The sequence below is a fragment of the Esox lucius genome, chromosome 13 (assembly GCF_011004845.1).
Source record: "Esox lucius isolate fEsoLuc1 chromosome 13, fEsoLuc1.pri, whole genome shotgun sequence".
In the NCBI taxonomy this organism is placed as follows: Eukaryota; Metazoa; Chordata; class Actinopteri; order Esociformes; family Esocidae; genus Esox; species Esox lucius.
In genome coordinates, this window is record NC_047581.1 from 22,459,945 (window position 1) to 22,472,303 (window position 12,359).

General features: G+C 37.2%; 1 protein-coding gene across 6 annotated transcripts; it reads left to right on the forward strand.

Annotated features, from left to right (window-relative positions):
* Positions 1-6,039: 6,039 nt before the first annotated feature.
* fahd2a (fumarylacetoacetate hydrolase domain containing 2A) lies at positions 6,040-12,074 on the forward strand. 6 transcript variants are annotated; one of them, XM_010902813.5, is made up of 9 exons: positions 6,041-6,276; positions 6,397-6,481; positions 7,563-7,856; positions 8,281-8,503; positions 8,668-8,727; positions 8,838-9,000; positions 9,076-9,184; positions 11,333-11,420; positions 11,701-12,074. In XM_010902813.5, exons 3-9 carry the CDS (start codon positions 7,591-7,593, stop codon positions 11,761-11,763), a joined length of 972 nt encoding a protein of 323 aa, XP_010901115.2. In that variant the 5' UTR covers positions 6,041-6,276; positions 6,397-6,481; positions 7,563-7,590; the 3' UTR covers positions 11,764-12,074. The 6 variants fall into 6 exon arrangements, with proteins under 6 accessions (XP_010901120.2, XP_010901115.2, XP_034152496.1 ...); XM_034296605.1 differs by having other exon boundaries at positions 7,661-7,856; XM_010902818.5 differs by lacking the exon at positions 6,397-6,481 and having other exon boundaries at positions 6,040-6,276; positions 7,661-7,856.
* The last annotated feature ends 285 nt before the right edge of the window (positions 12,075-12,359 follow it).

Here is a 12,359-nt window from a genome sequence, read left to right on the forward strand (position 1 = left end):
GGAAAGGAACAGCAACGGTCCCCCCAAACCAGGTAATCCGCAGGTGTGGACCAGGACCTCAGCTCCTTCTAAAATTTAAAATTGGAGGAAACTGAGAAAAGTTAGTAGTACATCCCTCATGTCCCCCAGCACAATAATATAGCAGCGTAACACCTTGGAAACTGAGACGGGGGGGTCCGGTGACACTGTGGCCCTACCCGGGGGAGGCCCCGGACAGGGCCCAACAGGCAGGAAATCAATCCAACCACATTGCCAGGCATCAACCAAAGGGACACCCACCAACCGCAACCCCCCTGAATGAGGGCCGAGTATTGCTAGCAGCGTACAGCCCAACTGCACAAGTGCGCAATAGAGAGTCAACAACAAGCCAGTGACTCTTCCCCCGAAGGGCATTGGAGGGAGGGCATCCCAGTGGCGACGAGAGCCCACCTGGCAAGACAGCAAGGGTGGACAGTATCAAGCCTACTGGTCACCTTCACGCCCCCGGGCCAGGCTACACCTAATTATAAACCGTGCTGTAGAGATGAGTTTTTAGTAGACACTTGAAAGTTTGCACTGAGTTTGCATTTCTAACCTTAATTGGCAGATCATTCCACAGGAGTGGAGCACTATGAGAAAAGGCCCTGCCGCCAACTGTTTGTTTAGAAATTCTAGGTACAATTAAAAGGCCTGCATCTTGCGATCTAAGGTTACGTGTAGGTATGTATGGCTGGATCATTTCAGCAAGGTAAGTAGGAGCAAGTCCATGTATTGATTTATAGGTTAAGAGTAAAACCTTAAAATCAGCCCTAACCCTAACAGGCAGCCAATGTAAGGATGCCAGGACAGGAGTAATGTGTTCGAATTTTTTTGTTCTAGTTAGGATTCTAGCAGCTGTGTGCAGCACTAATTGAAGTTTATTTATTAATTTGTCTGGATAACCAGAGAGAAGAGCATTGCAGTAATCTAATCTAGAAGTAACGAAAGCATGAATTAATTTTTCTGCATCAGTTTTTGATAGAAAGTTTCTAATTTTTGCGATGTTTCGAAGATGAAAATAAGCAACTCTTGAGACATATTTTATATGATTCCAGACTTAACGAGGTAGAAAGGTACAAAAGAAGATGGAATTTGAGATTGTACGGTCTGACTGAGCAGGCCGGTGAGGATGTAAAGGCGCAAGTGGTGGATATCTGTTGTGCAATTCTTCCAGAGCTAACCACCAAAATACAACAAGATGTAGACACAGTACACCGACTCGGAAGAAAACTTGATGGAAACGTCACGAGAGGGAGAACCGTCATCATCCAATTTGTGTCCAGATCCGTACGTGATATGCTTTGGAAAGCGGCGAAAACCAGTACCTACCTGAGGTCCAAGGAGTTACGGTTTGGAGAAGATTTGACTACTATGGACAAAGCCATACGCAGACAACTGTGGCCAAAAGTGGAGGCTGCTCGGCAGGTAGGAAAGAAGGCTTACTTCGTCGGCGTACGAGCCTTCGTTGATGGAAAGGAAATACCTCCCTAAGGTTTTGTATATGATTACGCGCATAATTCTTGATAAAGAACTGCACATGGACACAATTCTGCACGTGTTAGTATACGGTTACAAGTGCAGTTATAATCTGGATGGAATTTTGTGACATTTACGACGGAATATTTCTGTCAGTTTACGGCCAGAATGGATCCATGTTAACTGAAATACTACGATATATTGCACTTGCAAGTTGTGCTGCATAGTTTTCGAAAGGTTTGATTTAGTTCAAGGTTAATATTAAGGTCAATTTGGGTTGTAAGTTCTACTTTTGAGGTGTAGGAACATGTTTTGTTTCATATTTGTTAAATCTTAAATTGCTAATATAGCATACTGGTATCTTTGTCATTTTTATCTTTAAATGTCAGGGGAATTTGAGATTTGCTGAAAAGGAAAGCAGTTTTTTTGTTTTGCAGGAAATTTAAATGTGATTTTTATTTTATTCAAGAAACACACGCATCTTTGTCAGATCATAATTTTTGGAAGAGCCAATGGAGATGATTTATGGATGTCATATGGGAGTAATCAATCAGCTGGTGTTGCAGTATTAAAAGGTACATTTAAGGGGAAAATAATTAAAACCAAAATGCATGATTCAGGTCGATGGGTGATACTGGTTATAGAAAAGAATGCTGACATTTTTATTTTGGGGAATATTTATGCAAGTAATTTTACCACTCAAAACAACTTTATTTATTATAAATAGTGGAACAATATAACAATGCAAAATTAGTACTCGGAGGGGATTTCAATACTATATGGGATTCTGAAAAGGATTGTTTTCCACCTCGGCTAGGTAACAGGTCTGTTCTTCCAGAATTGAATAGTATATGTTCTACTTTGGATTTGATTGATATATGGAGACATAAGTATCCAGACAAACTTCAATTTACATGGTGTAAAGGAAACCTTTCTCAACAGTCACGCATAGACTATTGGTTAATTTCAAGGAATTTATTGAATTGTGTTAATGAAGTCTCTATAGAGCCTTCTGTTCTTACAGATCACAAAGCTATTTTTCTCTCATTAAATACAACTAAATCCAAAGATGTAAAAGCTTTTACATACTGGAAAATGAACCAGAATATATTGACAGATGTGCAGTTTAGAGATAAAGCAAAAGAGGTTATAATAGATTTTTGGAAGAAGGCAAATATAACATTTATTTGGGGTAAATTGGGAATTAATGAAGTATAAGATTAGGACTTTAGCCATAAGGAGAGGAAAGGAAATAGCCAAATATAAAAGAGAAAATGAAGGAAAAATTATACAGGAAATTATGTCTTTCTGGAAATTGTAATATAGATCAAGAAAATAAAAATAAATTACTACAACTACAATTAGACTTAGATAAAATATATGAATATAAAGCAAAGGGTGCCTTCATAAGATCAAGAAAGAAATGGTTAGAGGAAGGGGAAAAAAATACAAAATACTTTTTTAATATGGAAAAAAGGAATGTAGAACTTGCATCTATGGTCAAATTGAATATTGATGGACAGTTAACAGAAAATTCAAAAGAAATATCAAGATATGTGGCTGAATTTTATGAGAAATTGTATTCTTATGATAACAAATTGAGTAATGCACAGTCATTCTTAGATTCTATTAAAGATGATATTACAAAGATAAGTGAGTCTTCTATTGAAATATGCGACCAGGAGATTTCTTTAAAGGAAATATCTCATTGTATTAACAAACTCAAAGACAATAAGTCACCCGGGAATGATGGTTTAATTAGTGAATTTTATAAATATTTTCAAAATGAATTATCCCCTTTTTTGTTAGCTGTATTTAGGGAAGCTATACAACAAGGTTATTTACCCAATTCACTAAGACAAGGTTTGATAACTTTATTACCAAAGCCCAATAAGGATATATTATTTTTAGAGAATTGGCGTCCAATTACCCTAATCAATAACGATGCAAACATTTTTGCACGAATATTTGCAGAAAGATTGAAGAACTGTCTTGATCCCATAATTGATGAATGTCAATCAGGATTTATGAAAGGTCGTCACATCTGTAATAATATTAGGCTCATTTTGGATTTAATTGACTACAATGAATTTATTACAGATAATAGTATTGTTTTATTTGTGGATTTCTTTGAAGCATTTGATACTATCGATCATAATTTTATGTTGGAGACCTTAAATTATTTTGGATTTGGAGTATACTTTAAAAAAGCTATTAAAACACTGTACAATGACTGTAACAGCTCAGTTAAGTTATCATATGGAACGTCATCCAGATTTAAAATCAATAGAGGTATACGACAAGGCTGTCCCATTTCGCCATTTCTTTTCTTACTTGTAACACAAACCATGGTCATACACATTAAAAGAGATGCATTTTGTGGTATTAGACTTTTGGAGAAAGAGTTAAAATGTTCTCAATTAGCGGACGACACTGCTATTTTTTTTAAAAGTGAAACTGAAGTTAAAAAAGCTATTGAGTGCCTTAATATTTTCTCTTCTGTATCTGGTTTATGTTTAAACATAAAAAAATTTGTGTTATTCCCCTTGAAAACATGTAATCATAACAACATTCTTGGTATTCCAGTAAAGGAGGTAGTAGATTATTTAGGTATTAAGATCTGTAAAGATCTGTTTTTAAGATTTGTAAATTTTAAACAAAAATTTAATTCATGGTTAATGAGAGATCTTTCATTAAAAGGAAGAATATTACTATCCAAAACTGAAGGATTGTCACGCTTGGTGTATACAGCTCTTGCATTAGATGTTCCACAATCAGTTATAAAAGAGGTGGATACTGTTTTGTTCAATTTCATTTGGAAGAACAGACCACATTATTTAAAAAAAACTATTTTATGCAATCCAATTGAGGATGGTGGTCTTAATGTACTTGACTTTAATACTGCTAATTGTGTATTTAAGAACAAGTGGATAAAGAACTATTTGAAATCTAAAGGCAAAATTTGGAATATTATCCCTGAGTTCATTTTTGATAAACTGGGGGGCTTAGAATTTTTTTTGAGGTGTAATTTTGATGTAAATAAGATTCCGATAAAGCTTTCTTCTTTTCATAAACAGGTTTTTCTATTATGGATGCTCATTTATAAGCATAATGTTTCTCCACACAAATCTGTCATTTGGAACCACAAATATATTACATTTAAAAATAAATCTTTATTTTACAAAAACTGGTACAATAATGGTATAATTTTGGTCAGACAGTTATTTAAGAATAATGGATATCTTTTTAATTATTGCGAATTCCTTAACTATTATAAGATCCCTGTAACGGCTAAGGAATTTGCAGTAGTATTTGATGCTGTTCCTAGTGGCCTCATTCAACTTTTATCAGGCAATGTATCTTCTGAAGCTATCCCCATATATATTAATAAACAGTTAAGTATTGATGGTGTGAACATTATAGAATTTTTTTTTAATAACTTTTATATTAAAGAATTATGTAGAATTGCATTAGTGCCTAAATTGAAACCTTTTTGGAACTCAATGTATAGTCAGATTGAATGGAAGGAGGTCTGGAACTTACCCAATAAATACTGTCTGACCAATAAAGTTAAAGAAATTACATATAAGATTATTCACTTGATTTATCCAGTGAGACAAGTAGTCTCAAGATTTTTTAGAGACATGGAAATTACATGCAGCTTTTGTAATACAGAAGAAGAATCAATAAAACATTTATTTTGCGAATGTGTATTTACCCAATTGTTTTGGATTGAGGTTGAATATCTTATATTTAAATTTCCAAAATTAAAGATTCAACTATCTGGTAAAGATATTTTTTTGTTATACAAAAATGAGAATGTGGAGCAAAATTTTGTTGTTAACTTGATCATTATGTATGGAAAATACCATATACACAAGCAGAAATGGACAAATAATAAACCTAACATCATATTATTTAAAATTGAACTTAAACATTATATTGAAGCCCTAAAAGAAGCAAGAAATAAAAAAGCAAAACGGATGTATAGAATTTTTGAATCCTTTTCTGTGTACATTTTTATTTTTTCCCCTGTGTAATTTTATTTATTTTTCTTTGATGCTGTTTCTAGTGTAATAATACATTGTGTTCCTCTGTATATGTATGTTCTGAATAAAAATAAATAAATAAATAAATAAAAAAATGTGTAGTGATGTTCATTTTGCGAACGACTCCTTCTAGTAACTCAAGAGTAACGAGTCTTTTGAGTCAGTCTTCCTCGCAATCGGTCATTTAAACGGCTGAAAGCGGATCTGTACGCTCGGATCATTGCTTTCATTCTGAGCGGGGTGTTGGGGGGATATCGAAAGGACGAGCGTCGCATACTCAACGGTGGCAGTGACCCGCGTCTCGTACCCGTACTTTCCACTATTGTTTCAATTTAATCACAAATGAACTTAATGACTCGAATAAGCAGTTGATTACTAAACGACTCCAAAAGATTCCAGTCAGTAAATAGAGTCGAACTTCCTATCACTAGAAGCCTGCTTCGCTAGTCGATCATGTGATTTACACGTGTCCTTTCAACGTAATCACGGGAGTTGTCGTTTTAACATACTCGTTACTTACTTGTATGTATGTGCAGATAATCTATGAAAACGTCGAATTTTGTATTAATTCAAAGCAATACATACGGTATACATACTAGAGAAGTTTCTACTCTTAAGATTATGTATAGCTGTGAGCACTGAGTGTTATTGTACTATAAACTAAACTACAAATACCAAACCAGGAAGTAAACTTATGTACATGCATGTTGTCTGTACAGTCGACAAGAAAAAGGTAGGTCTTTTCACCTGACTGACAATATAATGTCTGTCAGATCAGCTACTGTTCATCGACTACATTATTTGCGGCTTTTGGGTTTTGCTTATATTGTTGTTGACTGTTTTGCATTTACAGTCAGTGATCACTGCTGATCTTGTACTACGATTCTATTGGAATACTGTGGCACTTTGTATTGCCTGCAGAAGCTCTGGATGAAAAGGTTAGCACTAACAGAATAATTAGTACTTTAACTGAGAGTTGAATGAAACAGTTGGGGTTTACCCAGAAATAGGCTGTTTATCAATTCCAAGTACGCTAAGATGAACGTTCTTGTCAAGCGTCTTTAGAATGGTATCGCAAGATCGCGAGGACAGAGAACGCGCCTATATGGATTGAGATGCATGTGTACTTTTTGCGCTATTGCGCAATACCCCTCCACTCATATGAGGGCTGTAACCTCCTCAGGAGTCCCTGAATAAAATATGAATGTGAAGATGAACGGCAGAAGGTTGTATGGTTACTATAGCCACAATCATATGATATGACAATTGTATATAAAAAAAATGTGTGTGAAAGTGAAACTAGTGAAAGTGAAAATCAACTGTACTAAAAAAAGCTGTCCCCCTCTACCGGTACTGTAATTACTGAACTTAGCTAACGTTAATTAACCTATCCACTGCACTGACTAAAGTTAGCTAGCTGATCAAAAAGTCGGAGTAAAGTTATAAATCATTAGTTTCTTAAATAAAATAAGCAAATATTCAGCGACTACAATGCCCATTTCTCGTCAAATTTATTTCAGATGCTGATTTACAGGTACCGTTTACCTGAAATAAGAAAAGTTTAAACTTATTACAGTTGTGGAGTTTTTCCTGACATCTTGAAATGACTTCTGGGATATCAGATGCGTTCTCGCCGAACAAGTCACCAACCCATGCATCCTCGATAAAAGAGGCGGATCAAGTACTTATCCGGGCATTTTAGGCGTTCTTGGTAACTTGTGTTATTTGGATTGGAACCGTCCTTAGGACGCGGATTGATAAACGGCCATAGATGTATGGGTACAATGCGGTACAAAGACAAAAGGGCTAGTGCAAGTAATGTTAGATTTCACGGATCATATTGAAAGCAATTTGATTTCCTGGTCAGATGCTCATGACAGAATAGAAAAACAAATTGAAAATGAAGCTGAATTCTCTGCAATCACTAATAATTATATTGACCTGTTATATCCATACCATTCTCCCCTTTTATACTTTAAACTATTCTTACGACTTTTCATTTCTCTCTTTATCTCTCAGTAAAGTCCCTTTTTTCTGTTCTCAGTAGATGAGACTTTCTCTTCGCTCCTTGTCTCTTGTCTTGAGGAGCTTCTCTGATAGACTCTCTGCTGTCTCAGAAAAGCAAATAGATTCTGTTGCTGTGATGCGATTGGTGCAATTCTGCCGCCAAGGAGATGATGGAAGGATCAGGGTTGGCGTTGAGCAGGGTGAAGGGCTAGGGGTCATTGACCTTAAGGCCTATGACTCTTCAATGCCAACAACAATGAAAGAGCTGCTGGAGATGGGACCAAGGGGCATGCAGTGTGCACAGAGGTAACACAAACACATACAATGGCTCTCAAAAGTATTCACCCCCTCTGGACCTTTTGTGTTACAACATGAAATCAAAATGTACTTATTTAGGAGTGTTTGCCATTGACTGGCACAAAGACATTCATTCTGGTGTCATAGCGAAAGGGGTGAATACGTCAATCAATTGTGTTCAGTTTTATATTTTTCATTAATTTAGAAGAATTTGCAAATTGCGGTTTTCACTTCGACATTGGGCTTTTTTGTGTTGATCAGTGGCAAAAACCTGTAATTAAATCTATTTAGATTTAATGTCGTAACACAATAAAATGTAGAGGTCCAAGGCGGGGGGGGGGTACTTTTGAGGGCCACTGTACAGAAAGTTTGTTGGTACCTGTCCATTAGCCATACTTAACACCCAGAACAAACACTGTGTTCTCGTCCTCAGGGCGCTTGACGCTAGTCCTGCTAAGTGTGTGGTCCCCAGTGCGGAAGTGAGACTGCTCTCCCCAGTCCTGGCCCCAGAAAAGGTGGTGTGTGTGGGAATGAACTACCGGGACCACTGCCTGGAGCAGAATGCCCCTATCCCCGAAGAACCAATTATTTTCAGCAAGTTCCCCAGTGCTATCACTGGGCCCTTTGATGACATCATACTACCCAATGAGAGCCAGGTGAGGGCAGTCTTGGTGCCTGTTAAACCCAGAGGAGGAAACAGGAGTACAGCTGATTTGCATGATCATTAGAGATGTGCCTGATTCAGCTGAATGGCACTGAGTCATCATCCGTTGAATAACTCAGTCAGTTAATGACATTTTCTGCTTCTCTCTGATTGGAGGAAGTGGACTGGGAGGTAGAGCTAGCCTTTGTGATTGGACGAAAGGGGAAGCATATTAAGGTGAGGGAACACTACTTAAAAGACACAAGGGTTTAATATCCCTCAGACAGCCGCAGCTATGAATGTTTATACACGTCTACCCAAACAACCCTTTCCACTCTCTTTCACAGGAAGAGGATGCTATGTCGTACGTGGCAGGTTTCACAGTGGCCAATGATGTCAGTGCACGGGATTGGCAGTTGAAACGCAATGGGAATCAGTGGCTTCTGGGAAAAACATTTGACAGTTTTTGTCCTCTTGGCCCCGCCTTAGTGACCACCTCTGCTGTGAAGGGTGAGACGGAATGAGAATAATCAGAAAAATCTATATGTATAATGTGCTTATTCGCATCTATTTATTTTTCATCAGATCCCCATAATCTGGGTATCCGCTGTCTGGTGAATGGAGTAGCTGTCCAAAACAGCAACACTAACCAGCTAATCTTTAAGACTGAGCAAGTGGTGGCCTGGGTTTCACAGTGAGTGATTCACAAACACAATCCATGTTCACACAGTCTTACACTGTTCATAATTCTGAAAGGTCACTAAACAGTTAATATAAAGGTAATTCCTTGCTATTTCACCAAGATTGTTCTGAAATCTTTCTGTAGTTAGAGATAACTACAGAAAGATTATTTTGGAAAGTGGTAGAACACAGGTAGGGATTTGAGACCATTTATCCCATACAGAAGCTCTCCAGATCCTTCAGTGTCCTTGGTCCTCGATTTTGGGCTTTCCCTGCAGGTTTTCAATAGGATTTAGGTTAAGGGACTGTGATGGCCATTATTAAAGCTCCCAGGTGGTTCCTAGGGCCTGTTCATGTACACTACCAGAACTAAAAGTGGTTATTAGGTTATTTCTGTATGACCATGGCTCTTTTTCTCACATTCATGTCTTGTGTTTATTGCCACAAAGATCAGTTCAGTCTCATCGGACCATAGAACCTGATTCCAATGACATTTAGCTAACTCCAGGTGCTTACGTTTGTGGTTTGGTGATAACAGAGGCTTTCTTCTGGCAACCCATCCAAGCAACTACCCATCCAAGCAACTTGTTGGCATAAAGTTTGAGTCTAAGCGTAGTTTTGGGGACTTGGAGATGTTACCAATGTCTGTAATTCTCAAGCTGTAATCCTTGAAGATTTTTGCCAATTGAACCATCCTTCTCAGTGTATTTGGGGGCAACATACATATCCTTTTCATTCAGGCAGATTCATCACAGCTGCAGTTCTTTTACATTGCTTAATTATTGTCCTAATTATGGAGATGGTTATTTTCAAGTATGGCTTTTTATAGCATTGGTTGGTGTAGGTCAACAACCTTTTGTCTCATTTCATTCATGTTTGTGTTCACTCACCTTTTCCATGTTGATGAATGGCTAAGGGAATGTGTGCTTGGGTGTGAATTCATGTTTTTACTGCAGTGAAAGGGGTGCCAATTATTTGTGGCACATGTTTTTTGTAAAAAAAAGACTTTTTTTTGTAAGTTTTTTTTTTTAACCAGTGTCCCTTCAAAGTTTGATGTTACATGCTTTTTTTGTTGTTGTAAGATCAAGCTGATCAACAATGAGTGTGCTAATAATTTTGAGGCCACTGTGTGTGTTTTGTGATGCAACTCCTATATTGTTCTGGTTCATATTGCTGCTCGCTAAAGCAGGAAGTCACAACCAGAATCCTTATGCGGTGGACAGAAAGCACTTTCCAGACTTGCCTAAATTGAACTCACAGGATGACACAAGGTCATGCTGGAGCTCAAGTCAGTGCAATCCAATTGAATGATTAAGCCAACCAATCCCAGACAATATGCTGGCCAATTGCATTACCCTTGTATGACCCCTGGGCCAGTACAAGAGCTGGATTCAAACCCTGGTCTCCCAATGTCAGCTAACTGTGACTATGATGTTTCTCAGTGGCTTGGTAAAAAACACCTAATGGGTTATACAGCAGTTAATTTCTTAGTTAAAACAAAAACAGGAGTTAGCAACACTGATTTAGCGTTTCATTATTTTACTTTCAATGTGCCTCCCTCTGCAATGATGTAGGTAATTTTATCGGAGAACAGTTACAATTGTTGGTGCAGGAGAGAGATGCTTGTTTTTGGTAAATACTGCAATATGTCTTCTGTCTTTGGCCAATAATATTATTTTGCTGGATAACTGATGCATCTTCCACAGCATATGCAATTCCAATTTAGTTCTTATCACAGCAGCAAACTACAAATGGGTGCTGGCACATTTATCATTCTATGCTAATCTGTGTTTTCCAAGGACCAAATAAAATGTAATTGCATAATTTGTCACTGGAAACTATTTGCTCCTTGGTGGCATTTCACCATTTATTTTAGATTCATCGTGTCAATAATTGTAGCAGGTAGCAGTTTGGATGTTGGGTACTATAGTTTTTGAATAGAATTGGAAACATATATAAATTGAGATGTCTATTTAGGATGCAATCAAATCTTAATTTAAGGAATACTTTCTAAACAATTTGAGCTGTTGGGGTTCAGTACATTTCTTTGTGCTTTTTCAGGTGGCATGACTCCGCTGAGATACCGTCATGGCTAAATAAATATTTGTGAGTGGTTGCTCTATGGTAATAACTAAAATGTTTTGGTTTGCTCCTATGTTAGGTTCATGACATTGTCTCCAGGTGATGTGTTTCTAACAGGGACTCCTCCAGGTGTGGGTGTGTTCAGGAACCCACCAGTCTTCCTTAAGGTCTGCATCTAACTTGTGTTAAGACATCATTGTGCTGATCATTGACTGTCTGCTAATTAATGATTGGGCTAGAATAGATGAAATATTAAACACCTTTCCATGCATTGTGAAATTATAACATCTGTAATGTAGTACACCTGGAATGTAACTGTAAGGTTAAGGATGGTACCAATCAACAATGCATGCAGTCCATAAAAACAAGTACCCATTGGTCACAAATGTCTCAAGCTTTGTCTGTTGTGACATGAGAGATGTAATGAAGTGTTCCTGTGTGTTTCAGAAAGGAGATGTGGTAGAGTGTCAGATAGACCAGGTGGGGGTCATACGCAACAATGTTGTCTAACCTTTGAATTCTGAAGCTGCCTGCCCATTGGTCAGCTCTTCAATCAACCAATCATTATAACTGATTAATTCAACCTTCCTTGGACAGAAGTGCCATTATTGTACTCCACTGTAAATGGGGTTATAGATTTAATTTGTATTTAAAAAACTGTTTACACAGGCAGTGTCATCTTGCTGAAATATTAGCGAAAGCTCTGAAAAATCAATTAAACTACTGTCACAGCCAAATAAAGGTTATTTGAAAATTGTCACTACAAATGTTGCATATATTTTGTGGAATCAGGGTGATTATTAAAAATATAAAATTGAAAACTGTCTACTGTCATGATGCCACAGTACCACTTGCAACACTAAAATGGCAAAATATTGGATTAGTCTTCACAGAAGATCCCTCTGATAACACTGGCTGAGTTCTTATTATAATACCATGTTCCCCCATTGGCCAGTGCTCAAACATTTTATACCATTCATTGTAAAAAACCATGCAATAGGAATTTGACCAGGAACACAAATGGATAGGGTGCCATTCATTCACCCTCATTTAGTTGAATCAAGATTTACGTTACTTAAATCTGATAACTCCACATGGAACCGATT